Source organism: Canis lupus, chromosome 2, assembly GCF_003254725.2.
Source record: "Canis lupus dingo isolate Sandy chromosome 2, ASM325472v2, whole genome shotgun sequence".
Lineage (NCBI taxonomy): Eukaryota > Metazoa > Chordata > Mammalia > Carnivora > Canidae > Canis > Canis lupus.
Genome location: NC_064244.1, coordinates 18,002,965 through 18,018,693, shown reverse-complemented (window position 1 = coordinate 18,018,693; position 15,729 = coordinate 18,002,965). Strand labels below are relative to the sequence as shown.

At 44.6% G+C, this 15,729-nt stretch overlaps 1 protein-coding gene across 1 annotated transcript in view; it reads right to left on the bottom strand.

Moving 5' to 3' along the window:
* The window catches only part of ST8SIA6 (ST8 alpha-N-acetyl-neuraminide alpha-2,8-sialyltransferase 6), a 138,761-nt gene extending 123,608 nt beyond the window's left edge, over positions 1–15,153 (bottom strand). Inside the window, exons 1-2 of the mRNA XM_025445373.3 lie at positions 15,030–15,153; positions 14,497–14,595 (exon numbers count right to left, since the gene is read on the bottom strand). Coding sequence (XP_025301158.2) covers positions 14,497–14,595; positions 15,030–15,130 — 200 coding nt within the window. The 5' untranslated portion in view covers positions 15,131–15,153. The remainder of the gene's footprint in view (positions 1–14,496; positions 14,596–15,029) is intronic.
* Between the last annotated feature and the right edge of the window lie 576 nt (positions 15,154–15,729).

The following is a 15,729-nucleotide window of genomic DNA, read 5'->3' as shown; positions in this document are numbered from 1 at the left end:
ACAGAGAAGAAGGCAGAGACGCAGACAAAATGCCAAGATGAAGGAACTGATCCCAAATGAAAGAACAAGATAAGGCCGTGGCCAGAGATCTAAATGAAACAGATACGAGTAACATGCCTGATGGAAAATTTAAAGCAACGATCATAAGGATAACTCACTGGGCTTGAGAAAACAATGAAAAACATCAGGGGACCCTTACCACAGGGATAAAAGAGTTAAAAAAGAATCAATCAGAAATGAAGAATGCAATATATGATACTGGAAACAGGTTTGATGCGATGAAGAGCAGGATGGAAGAAGGAGAGGAATGAATTTGTGACACAGAAGACAAAATGATGGAAAATAATGAAGCTGAACAAAAGAGAAAAGATTACAGAACATAAGAATAGACTTAGGGAACTCAGTGACTCAATCAAGCATAGTAATATTCATATCATAGGAGTCTCAGAACAAAAACAGGGACAGAAAAGGGGAGAGAAAATTTATTTGAGGGAATAATAGCTCAAAACTTCCTTATCTGGGGAAGAAAACAGACATCTAGATCCAGAAGGTACAAAGAACACTCAACAAAAGCAGGCCAAAACCAAGACATTGTAATTACATTTGCAAAATATAATGATAAAGAAAACGTCTTAAAAGCAGCAAGACAGGGGATGCCTGGATGGCACAGTCGTTTGAGCAGCTGACTCTTGATTTTGGCTCAGGTCATGATCTCAGGGTCCTGGGTTAGAGCCCCATGTCAGGCTCTCTGCTCAGCAGGGAATCTGCTTCAGGATCTTCTCTCTCTCCCTCTCCCCTCCACCCTCTGCTGGCTTTTCTCTCCCTTTCTCTCTCTCTCTCAAATAAATAAATAAATCTTTTTTTTTTTTTTTTTAAGCAGCAAAACAAAAGAAGTCCTTAACTTACAAGGGAAGACTCATGAGGCTAGCTGGAGATTTCTCAACATACATTTGATAAGCATGATATTCAAAGTGCTGAATGAGAAAAATCTGCAAACAAGAATACTGTACCCAGCAAGGTTATCATTCAGGATAGGAAAGATAAAAAGTTTTCCAGACAAAAACTAAAGGAGTTCATGATAACTAAATCAGGCCCCCAAGAAATATTGGAATGGAAAGACCAAAAGTGACAAAGACAAGAAAGGATCAGATAAAATCTCCAGAAACAATGACAAACAAGAAATAAAATGGCAATAAATACATATCTATCAATAATTGCTCTGAATGTAAGTGGACAAAATGCTCCAATCAAAAGAAAGACACAGGGTATCAGAACCTAAAGTCACCTGCAGATTGAAAGTGAGAGGACAGAGAAACATTTATCATGCAAATGGATGCCAAATGAAAGCCAAAGTAGCAAGACTTCTATCAGACAAAAATAGACATTAACACATAGACTGTAACAAGAGACAAAGAAGGACACTATCTCATAATAAATGGGAGGACAATCCAACAAGAAGATCTAACAGTTCTAATTATTTATGTACCCAACATAGGAACACACAAACAGCACATAAAGAAACTAATTGATGATAATACAATAATAGTAGGGAACTTTAGCATCCCACTTACATTGATGAATATATAATCTAACAGAAAATCAACAAGGAAACAGTGGCTTTGAATGACACACTGGACCAGATGGACTTAACACATATATTCAGAGCACCTCATCCTAAAACAGCAGAGTACACATTATTTTCAAGCGCACATGGGACATTCTCCACAACAGATCACATATTAGGTTGCAATCAGGCTTCAACAAATACAAAAAGATTGAGATTATACCATGCATCTTGTTTGACCACAAAACTATGAAACCTGAAGTCAACCAGAAGAAAAAATCTGGAAAGACCACAAATACACGGAGGTTAAACAACATGCTACTAAACAATGAATGGGTCAACCAGGAAATTAAAGAAGAATTTAAAAAATACGTGGAGGGTCACCTGGGTGGCTCAGTTGGTTATGTATCTGACTCGTGATTTCGGCTCAGGTCATGAGCTCGGGGTTGTGAGGACAAGCTCCTGTGTTGGGCTCATGCTGGGCAAGGAACCTGCATAAGATTCTCTCTCTCTCCCTCTCCCTCCCCTACCCTTGCTGCCTCATGTACATTCTCTCTCTCTAAAAAAAGAAAAATTAAATACATGCCAACAAAAGAAAATGAAAACACAACAGTCTAAAACCTTTGGGATGCAGCAAAAGTAGTCCTAAGAAAGAAGTATATAGCAATACAGGCCTAACTCAGGAAGCAAGAAGAAGGGGCATCTGGATGGCTCAGTGGTTGGGTATCTGCTATCGGCTCAGGTCATGATCCTGGAGTCTTAGGATCGAGTCCCACATCAGGCTCCCCAGAGGGAGACTGCTACTCCCTAGGACCTATGTCTTTCCCTCTCTCTCTGCATCTCTCATGAAAAAATAAATAAAATCTTTAAAAAAAAAAAAGCAAGAAAAATCTCAAACAACCTCACTTTACACCTAAAGGAACTAAAACAAAACAAAACAAAAAAACCCAAGTGAAGCCAAAACCCAGAAGAAAATAATAAAGATTAGATGAATAAATGATACAGAAACTAAAAAACAATAGAACAGATCAATGAAACCAGGAGCTGATTTTTTTAAAAAAAATTAATAAAATTGACAACCTCTAGACAGACTTATCAAAAAAAAGAAATCAGGGGGTCTGGATGACTCAGTTGGTTAAGCATCTAACTCGATTTCAGCTCACGTCATGATCACAGGGCAGTGAGACTGAGTCCCATTGTCAGACTCTATACTGGGCGTGGAGCCTTCTTAAGATTTTCTCTCCTTCTCTCTCTCTCTCCCTCGCTCTCTGACCCTCTCCCAACTCACATTCTCTCTCAAAAAGAAAGAAAAAAAAGAGAGAGAAAGTACCTAAATACATAAAATCACAAATGAGAGAGGAAAAATAGCAACCACAGAAATACAAAAAATTATCAGAGATTATGAAAAACTATATGCCAACAAATTGCACAAACAGGAAAAAATGGATAAATTTCTAGAACCATATAACCTACCAAAACTGAGACAAAAAGAAACAGAACCAACTGATAACCAGCAAAGAAACTGAATCAGTAATAATAATCTCCCTACAAACAAAAGTCCAGGGCCAGTTGTCTTCACAGGAAAATTCTACCAAACATTTAAAGAGTTAATACCTATTCTTCTCAAACTATTCCAAAAAAAATAGGAAAGGAAGGAAAACTTCCAAATTCATTCTATGAGGCCAGCATTACCCTGATACCAAAACTAGACAAAGACTCCACTAAAAAAAGAGAATTACAGGCCAATATCCCTGATAAAAATGCCTGCAGAAATTCTCAATAAAATACTAGCAAACTGAATCCAACAGGACATTGGACACCACAATCAAGTGGGATTTATTCCTGGGTTGCAATTATGGTTCAATATTCACAAATCAATCAACACAATACACCATGTAAATAAAAGAAATGATAAGAACCATATGATCCTCTCAATAAATGCAGAAAAAGCATTTGACAAAGTACAACATCCATTCATGATAAGAAACCTCCACAAAGTAGGTTTAGAGGGAACATACCTCAACCTAATCAAGTCTATGTCAGAAAAACCCATAAATAATATCATCCTCAGTGAGAAAAAACTGAGAGCTTTTCCTCTAAGGTCAGGAACAAGAAAGGAATGTCTACTTTCACCCATTATTTAACATAGTACTAGAAGTCCTAGCCACAGCAATCAGACAACAAAAAGGAAATAAAAGGCATCAAAATCGGCAAAGAGGTAAAATTTTCACTATTTGCAGATGACACAATGCTATATATAGAAAACCTGAAACACACCACCAAAAAATTGCTAGAACTGATACACGAATTCAGTAAAGTTGTAGGATACAAAATCAATATACAGTAATCTGTTCCATTTCTATACACAAATAATGAAGCAGCAGAAAGATAAAGATGAATTAAGGAATCAATCCCATTTACAACTCCACCAAAACTCATCAGATACCTAGCAATAAACCTACCCAAAGAGCTGAAAGCCTTTACTCTGAAAACTATAAAATACTGATGAAAGGGGCACCTGGATGACTCATTGTTAAGCATCTATCTTCAGCTCAGGTCATGATCCCGGGGTCCTGGGATAGAGTCCACATCAGGCTCCCTGCTCAGCGGGGAGTCTACTTCTCCCTCTCCCTCTGCCACTCCCCCGCCTTGCTCATGGTCTCTCTCTCTCTGTCAAATAAATAAATAAAATATTTTTTTAAAAAAGAACTTAAGAAAGAAACTGAAGAGGATGCAGAGAAATGGAAAGACTTTCCATGCTCATGGATCAGAAGAACAAATATTTCTAAAATGTCTATACTACCCAAAGCAATCTACACATTCAATGCACTCCCTATCAAAACACTAACAGCATTTTCCACAGAGCTGGAACAAAACGTGTAAGGAAACACAAAAGATCCTCAATAGCCAAAGCAACCTTGAAAAATCAAAGCAAAGCTGGAGCATTACAATTCTAGGCTTCAAGTTATATTATAAAACCGCAGTGATCAAAAAAGTATGGTAGTGGCACAAAAATAGATACAGATCAACAGAACACAATAGAAAACCAGAAATTAACCTACAACTATATGGTCAATTAAACGTTGACAAAGCAGGGAAGTTCTTTTCCAATGTCTTTAGAATGGGAAAAAGACAATCTCTTCAACAAATGTTGGTAAAATTAGCACCATGAAAATGAATGAAACCGGACCACTTTCTTAAACCATACGCGAATGTAAATTCAAAATAGATTAAAGATATAAATGTGAGAGAGGAAACCATTCAAATCCTAAAGGAGAACACAGGCAGTAACCTCTCTGACATCAGCTGTAGTAATTTACTAGATATGGCTCTCCTGGGGCAAGGGTAGAAAAATCAAAAATATTAGGACTACATCAAAATAAAAAGCTTCTGCACAATGAAGGAAACAATCACCAAAACTAAAAGGGGATGGATGAGAGAAATGGGGGAGATGAGAGAAATATTTGCAAATGACATATCTGATAAAATAAATAACTTATAAAACTCAACAACCCAAAAACCAATAAAAAATGAACAGAAAAAAAAATGAACAGAAGCCATGAATAGACATTTTTTTCCAAAGAAGACATCCAGGGACGCCTGGGTAGCTCAGGGATTGCGAGCCTGCCTCCCGCCCAGGGTGTGATCCTGGAGTCCTTCAGATGGAGTCCTGGGGATGGAGTCCCACACCGGGCTCCCTGCAGGGAGCCCGCTCCTCCCTCTGCCTGTGTCTCTGCCTCTGTGTGTGTGTGTCTCTCATGAATAAATAAATAAAATCTTAAAAAAAAGAAGACATCCAGATGGCCAACAGACGCATAGAGGCGCTCAACATCACTGATCATCAGGGAAATACAAATCAAAACTACACGAGATACCACCTCACACCTGTCATAATGGCTAAAATCAACAACATAAGAAAAAACAGGTGCTGGCAAGGATGTAGAGAAAGGGGAACCCTCCTGCACCATTTGTTGATGGGAATGCACACTGGCACAGCCACTGTGGAAAACACTATGGACATTCCTCAAAAAGCTAAAAATAGGGGGGAAAAAAGTTAAAAATAGAACTACCCTATGATCCAGCAATTGTACTGCTAGGTATTTACCCCAAGTATACATAAGTACTAATTCAGGAGGATACACACACCTGCATGTTAATAGTGCCAGTATCTACAATCATCAAACTATGGAGACAGCCCAAGTGTCCACTGATAAATGAATAAAGGTGAGGTATGTATATATAATGGAATATTACTCAGCCATAGAAAAGACTGAAATCTTGACACTTACTATGATGCAGATAGAGCTAGAGCATTATGTAAAGCAAAATAAGTCAGAGAAAGACAAAAATCCCTTATGATTTCACTCATATGTGGAATTAAAAAAAATGAGCAAAGGGAAAAAAAGAGGGAGAGAGGCAAACCAAGAGACTCCTAACTCTAGAAAACAAACTGATAGTTACCAGAGAGGAATTGGGGGGTGGGGGGCTTGGGCAGGAAACATGTGACAGGGATTAAGGAACGGACTTGCCATGAAGAGCACAAGATGACGTACGAAGATGCTGAATCACTAAATTGTACACCTGAAACTGTGATTACATTGTATGTCACCTAAGTGCAATTCAAATAAAATCTTAAAAGATTCTCTAAGTTGGGAGCTCACTGTTCTCAAGATCTAAGAAAAAAATTTATTTTTGAAAAATATTTACTATAAGCAACAGAAGAAATCTTTAGAAAGCACTTGCTTTGCATTCTCAATAAAATACAAGAAAACGTGAAGTAAGAAAGGAAGGATGAGGTGTATTAAAAGCATCCTTAGATACTTCCTAAGATATAAACTGATGTGATGAGGTGCAGGCTGAGACAAGAAAAAAACTGTAAAGAATAAAAATGTAACCGATTTACTGTTTTAGACAGGGCAACACAGAGAATTAACACTACAGAAAAATCATTCAGAAACGTAGAGGACAGATTTGAGAGGCCATTCCAGAGGGTGAAGGAAAAAGACAAAGAGAAAACTGAAATCCAAAAAAGAAATAAAGGAATGCCTGGGTGGCTCAGTGGTTGAGCGTCTGCCTTTGGCTCAGGTCATGATCCCCGGGTCCTAGGATCAAATCCTGCATCAGGCTCCCTGCTCAGAGGGGAGCCTGCTTCTCCCTCTGCCTATGTCTCTGCCTCTCTCTCTCTCTCTGTCTCTCATGAATAAATAAAATCTTTAAAAAAAAGAAAACCAATTTAAATGCATGGTAATAAAAAGTTTTATACTTTTGATATTTATAAACCTCTTGTAAATCAGTAACAAAATAGAGTATCTTTTTTAAGATTTTACTTATTTGTTTTTAGAGAGAGAGAGAGACAGCATGTGTGCACAAGCAGCGGGTGGGACAGAGGGAGAGAATCTCAAGCAGACCCCCAGCAGAGTGTAAGGATTTCAAGGCAGGCTCAATCACAAGACCTGAGTGGAAACCAAGAGTTGGACGTTAACCAACTGAGCCAGCCAGGCCCCCAGAAAACAGAGTATATTGATAGAAAGATAGATGAGAATATGAAGAGCCAACTTGGAAAGTAAAATTTTAAAAATCTTAAAAATTGGGACACCTGGGTGGCTCAGTGGTTGAACATCTGCCTTCAGCTCAGGGCATGATCCTAGAGTCCTGGGGATCAAGTTCCACACTGGGATCCCCTTGAGGAGCCTGCTTCTCCCTCTGCCTAGGTCTCTGCCTCTCTGTGTGTGTCTTATTAATAAATAAATAAAATCTTAAAAAAATTTTAATCTTAAAAATTAAACACACCAGTAAACAAATAAGTACAAATTAAGACATCAATAAAATATTATCTCCTGAGAATTAAATCAGGAAAATGAAACTCTTAAATGAAAAACTTGTCAGGAGTTTGAGTCAATGGTCACTCTGTACACTGCTAACAGGAACATAAACTGAAGCAATTACTCTTGAGTAGGTCATAGCAACATTTTAAAATTTCATATATTCTTTGATTTAGCCCCTCTACTTCTATGAATTTATCTGAATAATCAAGAATATGTGTAAGGGTATAAAGTTGTTCATATTAAAGTATAACTCAAAATCAAAAATAAATAACCCAATGTACAAAAGGCAAGAATAAATTATGGTATGTACACACATTTAAACACCATATTCTAAAAATTATGTTGTAGAAGAAGACTAATTATGGGAAGAAAAGTTCAGATGTTGTTAAAAATGTTTTACTAGCCCATACAAAATATGCCTAGCAAAATTGCCAGATACATGCATACAAAGTTATTGAAAATCTGAACCGTATTCATCTTTTGGACGTTGAAATGACAGGCAGTTTTCGTTTTCTTTGTGTTCATCGAAAAACATGCAATAAAGTCTCTGCAGCAGCACTACCTACTATAATGAGTTGAGATGTAACACAACTGACTTTTGATGTCTGTCCTCCATGGAAGCCCAGGTCTCAAACAGGGACAAAGTCCTAGTGCAGGGAGAAAGGGTCATAGGGAGTAGAAAGTCAGCACACTAATGGAAATAGCAGGTAAACCTCTCTAAGAAAGCAGAGAAGTAGAAGCACGGTTGCCACATCTCTGAAAACTCATAGTCCAGTCATCACCAGGGGGGTAATGAAATGGACAACAATTATCAGGACATTCAAAGCATAGCTGCTGCTGTCCAGGAAACCCCAGCCAGCCCCAGATCCTGGGGATGTTAACATCCATCATCACAGATGCTAAAGCCAGAATAGACACTGCCACTAATAGGTGCCAAGCCACAACCAGGACCTGGATACTTCCATGGAGAAACCCTGGAATTCCAAGCCAGCTAGTTACACAGACTTGCTCTGGGCACGTGACTAACATCACAACAGTCCAATCTCTCTAATGATTGAATATTTGAGAACTAACTTATGACATTATAGCAAATTTTATTGATTCCTTTGATAATCAAAAATTAAATTAACATTAGGAAAGAATATGCAATTAGGGGGCATCTGGGTGGCTCAGTGGTTGAGTACCTGCCTTTGGCTCAGGTCATGATCCTGGTGTCCTGGGATCGAGTCCTGCATCAGGCTCCCTACAGGGAGCCTGCTTCTCCCTCTGCCTACGTCTCTGCCTCTCTCTCTGTCCCATGAATAAATAAATAAAATCTTTAAAAAAATAAAGAATATGCCATTAGTATTTTTTTAATTCCAACCACGTGGAAATTTAAAAATATTATCCTAAGTAACTAGGGAGATAAAAATTATTTAAAATTTTAGGTTCAGTGGAACATGCAACTCTTGATCTCAGGATTGTGAATCGAGTCCCACATTGGATATATTTTAAAAAATAAAATCCTAGAAAAAATTAATGTGATTATAAACAGTTTAGAATATATTTTTAAAAATCAGAACACGACATATCCAAATGTAAGGAAAAGATCCAAAGCTGCATCCAAAGGAAAATTCATAGTAGTAAACATTCTGTTACAAAGAAAAACAGAAAGATAGATGAAGCATTCACTTCAAGGCATTAAATTGAAAAAAAAGGAATGATTTTTAAAAGTTAAAGATAACACAAAGGAAATAACAGCATGGAAAAAATAGCAGAATTGAGAAATAAATCCCAAGAGCTGGTTGTATGAAAAACAAACCCATGACAGACGTTGACAGAGCTTATTAGAAACCCCTGACAGACGCTGACAGAGCTTATCCACTGTAATGGGTTATATTTTGAAAATTATTATTAACTGTTTCTCTTTTGTCTTTCTGACTCTGACATGACTTTTCCCTCAGTCATTTTAAAGCATCCTTTGGTGGATTCTGGAGAGATAAAGACTGGTTACTGAAAAAATGCAAAGAGAAAGGATAAAGCAATATTCAGCTTTAGCCAAGCAAAACACGATATGTTACGGCCCCAAGAAGATATTTTCCAAATTCCTCTCATTCTCTATCTTTAGTACTTTGACCACCTTACCTGGAAGACAACAGCTCCTAGATCTTTTTCAATCTTTTCACTCCTGGTCCCCATGGACTACCATTAAGCCTTAGGTTTCAATCAGGCCTGGAGGTTTGAGTCGGGACAAAAGAAAATATGACAGACAGGAGTAGCCTGCACATTCCCAACTGGGAGCACAGGTGGAAAGAAGACAGAGAAAAGAAGAGGAGAGCTCTGGCTTGGGAATAGAAAGGTAAAGTAACCACAAGAGTAGAGGGAGATTCGCCTCCTCCCCCAACTAGGACTCTGAAAGGAGATCACCTCTTGGACAGCCTCCCATCCTGAAATTAGCTTAGAGTCATATGTACTTCCTGGGGCAAGTAGAGGGAGGCCCTATATTTAAATCCCTGAGCCAGCTTTGGTTCTTTTATGTTTAGATGGTTCCAGAAATAACTGGGAGTCTGGTTGTGGAGCTAGCTAGCCAGAACTGGGCAAGACAGCATCAGAACAAATGTTCTCAGTGACACCACAGGAGAGGATCTTCAGAGAATCTTCACCAGATCCCTGAGAGGTAGCAGCAGGTGAGAGCTCAGTGAGGAAAATATAGTGGGAATACCAGTAAGGTACAATAGCCAAGGAAAAAGAATGAGTCACAAAGCAGAGCTTTCCTAACTGGCTATCAGCAAGGTAGTATCCAGCCATCAGGTGGAAAATGAGGAACAGCACCCTGGAGATTAGAGGAGTCAAAGGATACTAAGATTATGAATCCCAACTCTTAATCCTACCAACACATCATCCTTCTCTCTCCCTTATATCTGGGTGTCATCTTTAAGTAAGGAGAGATGGTGGAAACAATATAAGAGGCTGAGAACTGGTCTCAAAAGGGAGTAAATATTACCAGAACGAGTTGCTTAAATTGTCACATCTAAGCTTTAACCTGGACACACACACACACACACACACACACACACAGACACATATCTTGCCCAGCATCTAAGAAAGGCTACACAACAGGGACATTAAGAGTGTGGGATTTCGGGGGCACCTGGGTGGCTCGGTGGTTGAGCATTTGCTTTCAGCTGAGGTCGTGATCCTGGGGTCCTGGGATCGAGTCCTGAATTGGCCTCCCCAAGGGAGCCTGCTTCTCCCTCTGCCTATGTCTCTGCCTTTTTCTCTCCGTCTCTCATGAATAAATAAATAAAATCTTAAAAAAAAAAAAAAAAAGACTATGGGATTCTGGATCCCCATGGCCCAGGTCTGACTCCTGGATTCACAATTTGCCAGCCCTGTGACTATGGGCAATTTACTTCATCACTCTGTGCCTCAGTTTCCTCAACTATAAAATGAAGATAATCATAGTTTCTCTTAGTAGTTTTTAAGGGTTAAGTGAGGTAATAATGTAAAGTGCATAGATCAATATCTGGCCCATAAAAACATTCACAAAGTGTTACCTATCCTTACTGCTATTAATGTTACTATTATTACTTTTACCTATTACCTACAGAGTGGGGCTCATGAAGGAAAGATCCGATCAGCTACAGAAAAATTAAGAAATTATAATTTCTGGGGGCACCTGGGTGGTACAGTGGTTGAGCGTCTGCCTTTTGCTCACGGTATGGTCTCGGGGTCTTGGGATCTAGTCCTGCATCAGGCTCCCCACAGGGAACCTGCTTCTCCCTCTGCCTATGTCTCTGCTTCTCTCTCTCTGTGTCTATCATGAATAAATAATCAAATCTAAAAAAAAAAAGAAATCATAATTTCTTGGGGCACCTGGGTGGTGCAGTCAGTTAAGCGACTTGGTTTTGGCTCAGGTCCTGATCTCAGGGTCATGGGATGGAGCTCCATGTGTGTTCTGAGCTCAGGGGGGAGTCTGCTTGAGAATTTCTCTCTTCTCCCTCTGCCCCTCCCATTCATACTCTCTCTCTCCAATATAAATAAATAAATCTTTAAAAGAAATTATAATCTACCGACATGATCAAGTAGTATAGATTAAAAAATGTACCCCTGCTACATAAATAATTAAAATCACAAACGATAAAGGGGGAAATAAATCAGATCAGTTTTTTAAAACGTAACAGAATGGTATAAAAAAATTCTTGAACCAGATTCAGAAAAACATATGAATTACCTATATTAGCTCAAGAAGTATGCAAAGTAGACAAGTAGTATGCCAAAGAAGCTGAAAAATTCATCAAAGAATTACCTCAAAAAAGACCTAGGACAAGATAATTCAATTAGTGCATTCTTTCAAAATTTCCCCAAGGGGCAATGCCAAAATGAATAAGAAACAGTACCGGGGCCCAGAGGAAGATGGAATGCTCCCCAGATCACTGGAAAGCTATGCTATCTATGGGCTACAAACCAGCAGAACAGAAAACTCTGAGGCCACTATTTTTCGCAATAGCTCCGTGACTCCAGGATTTCTCAGTATCTCTAACATGCTGCAAAATCCTAATAGGAGGGCTGTGGAGGACCGCTCCTGCACTTCAAGATTTTTCCCAGGCTCCTCCAGACCCTTCTTCTTCTCCCTCCCCCCCCCAGACCCTTCTTATGACTATGCCACACAGGAGCCTGGCGTCATGCGTGGTCCAAGAGCCAAGAATATACAGAAGGAAAGAGATTCAAAAGAGATAAGCAGAAGAAAAAGAGGACAACAAAAATGCAGTAGTACTAGCAATTCTTGTACTGAGGCAGGAAACAGTACATTCTTCTGGTTGAAATGTAAATTGAATCAACTCTTCCAGGACGTAACCGGCCATATGTGTTTGGAACCTACAATGCACATATACTCTGCAACCTAATCATACGACCGCTATCACTCCATCCCGGAGAATCCGTTTAATACGAAGATAAGGATTTACATACAAGGATGCACTTAATTGAATTATTAACAGCAAATAAAACAAAAAACAAAAGAGGAAATACTGTAAATGTCTAGAACTACAAACAGTTAAAGCAGAGGGCACGTTCCTACGATGAACTACCCAACAATCAAAAGCAATGTTTGGGGAGGGGGGTTAATTAATGACATGTCTTTGTCTAATTTTTTTAGGAAAGAGGGCAGGACACATACTACAAAGTATAATCTTAAGTATATTTTTAAAATATATGTAGGTAGGAAAAACTACTGGAAGGGAAACAAACCAAAGCCCTAATATGATCTGAGCTCTGAGTGAATATTTGTTAACATATTTCTAACTTTCTGCCACAAGCATATATTACTTTTATAACCAAAAAAAAAAAAAAAGATAAAAAACAAACAAACAAACAATTATGGCACATGGATAAATACGACTCCCGTGAGTGAAAAAGAACAATTTCAAGTCTCCATTCACTACGGCCAAAAGCAGCCTCAGCGTTGTGCACAGACCTCCCCCCAACGTGAACCTTAACGCGGGTACGATGTGAAGCCCAGAGGCAAGGCGCGCACCAACCAAATCCCTGCGCACACAGGCTGCGGCCTCTCAGGGGTTTGCAACGCGCCGTTACGGAGAAGGGCCTCGCAGCCTTTCTTCTTTTTTTTTTTAAAGTGCAGCTCGGGTTCGAGCGTGTCCCTTGGCTGGAAGAACCTCTACGGGGAGCTACAGCTGTTCAGGGAGGTTGAGGCAGCGTGAGGACGGACACACACACACACACACAGGGGAGGCTGAGGCAGCGTGAGGACCGACACACACACACACACGCACACAGGGGAGGCTGAGGCAACGTGAGGACCGACACACACACACACGCACACACACAGGGGAGGCTGAGGCAGCGTGAGGACCGACACACACACACACACACGCACACACACAGGGGAGGCTGAGGCAGCGTGAGGACCGACACACACACACACACAGGGGAGGCTGAGGCAGCGTGAGGACCGACACACACACACACACACACACACACACAGGGGAGGCTGAGGCAGCGTGAGGACGGACACACGCACACACACAGGGGAGGCTGAGGCAGCGTGAGGACCGACACACACACACACACAGGGGAGGCTGAGGCAGCGTGAGGACCGACACACACACACACACAGGGGAGGCTGAGGCAGCGTGAGGACGGACACACACACACACACAAGGGAAGCTGAGGCAGCGTGAGGAGGGACACACACACGGGAGGCTGAGGCAGCGTGAGGAGGGACACACACAAGGGAGGCTGAGGCAGCGTGAGGAGGGACACACACAAGGGAGGCTGAGGCAGCGTGAGGACTGACACACACACACACACAAAGGGGAGGCTGAGGCAGCGTGAGGACGGACACACACACACACACAAGGGAGGCTGAGGCAGCGTGAGGACCGACACACACACACACACAAGGGAGGCTGAGGCAGCGTGAGGAGGGACACACATACGGGAGGCTGAGGCAGTGTGAGGACGGACACACACACACAAGGGAGGCTGAGGCAGCGTGAGGACGGACACACACACACACACACACAAGGGAAGCTGAGGCAGCGTGAGGAGGGACACACACAAGGGAGGCTGAGGCAGCGTGAGGAGGGACACACACAAGGGAGGCTGAGGCAGCGTGAGGACTGACACACACACACACACAAAGGGGAGGCTGAGGCAGCGTGAGGACGGACACACACACACACACAAGGGAGGCTGAGGCAGCGTGAGGAGGGACACACATACGGGAGGCTGAGGCAGTGTGAGGACGGACACACACACACAAGGGAGGCTGAGGCAGCGTGAGGACGGACACACACACACACACACAAGGGAAGCTGAGGCAGCGTGAGGAGGGACACACACACGGGAGGCTGAGGCAGCGTGAGGAGGGACACACACAAGGGAGGCTGAGGCAGCGTGAGGAGGGACACACACAAGGGAGGCTGAGGCAGCGTGAGGACCGGCACACACACACACACACACACACACGCTCGCACGCCCACCCGGACTCCCGAGCGCGCTCGATGGCGCCGTCCGGGGCCCACAGCCGGTGCCGGCGGGCACTGAGCTCCGAGCGAGCCCCCCGCGCCCGGGCCCCCGCCCCCCGTCCGGCCGCCGCCGCGGTACCTGTTGGCGGGGCGCGGCAGCTGGGTGGCGGGGCTCCGCAGCGTCCTCGGCGCGGCGGGGGTGCCGCGGGGGCCGTCCCTGCTCCGCTCCGCCGAGAGCCTGCACAGCCGGGAAGAGAAACTAAGTTGTCACCGGTCGCCGGCCGGCTCGCACCTGCGGGCGTCCCCGCCCCGGGCCCCGCGGCACCCCCAGGCCCCCGAGTTTGAAGGCAGCTCAGGGCGGGAAGGCAGGCAGAGCCCGGCGCTGGACGGCGCGCCCGGGACACGGCTGCGGACCCGACGGCAGGGCCCGCTCCGCAGCGACGGCCGCCGGAGCCCACCCGGGCCGAGGGCCGCCCCTCGGTCGCCGCCGCCCGGCCCGGCCCGCCTCCTGGACGCCCCGCACCCCCCGCCCGCCGCCCCTTCCCGGCCCGGCTTCGCGCGACCGCCTTCCGTCGGCTTCCCCGCGCTGCGGCCCGAAGTCCGCGCCCGGAGCGGGGCGGCCGGGCGGCGGGGGCCGGGGGCCGGGGGCGCGGAAGGCGGGGGCGGGGGTACCTGGAGCGGGCGGGCGCGTCGGTGGAGCAGCAGAGCAGGCGCAGCAGCAGCAGCAGCAGGAGGCTGGCGAGCAGGGCCAGCAGCGCGCCCCCCGGCCGCATCCTGAGCCCGGCGCGGCGCAGCCCGACCCGCCGCCGCCGCCGCCGCCGCCGCCGCCGCGCACACCTCCCGTGTTCAAAGGCGGCGGGGAGGGGCGACGACGGCGCGCGGCGCGGGCCCGCACCCCGGCACCCCTGCCTCCCGGCCCGGCCGCGCGGCGTGCGGAGGGGGGGCGCGTGCCGCCTCCCCGCGCCCAGCGGACCGCGAGCCCGGCGCCCGGCGGGCAGCCACGCACGATCCGCCGAGCTCGCCTCCTCTCCTCCCGGAGGCGCTCCGAGCCGCTGCGGGCTCCGGCCGCCGCCGCCGCCGCCGCCTCCGCCGCCTCCTCCGCCGCCGCCGCGGGGTCACCTGAAGGTTGGGACTCGCGCGCTGGACTCGGAGCTGATTGGGCTCCAAGTTTTGTGCGGCGTCGCCTCGTCCCGGGGGCGCACGCAGCCCCCCCAGGCCCGCGCCACAACTCCTGCCGCGCCCCTGCCGGGCGGAGCGGGGGCTCCGCGGGGCGGCACAGGAGAGAGGGAAGGGAGGGCCGCTTCCCAACTTTCCCAACTGTGCGGTCGCCCGCGGGATCGCGCAGGCGGCGGCTGCCAGGGACTCGGCTGGG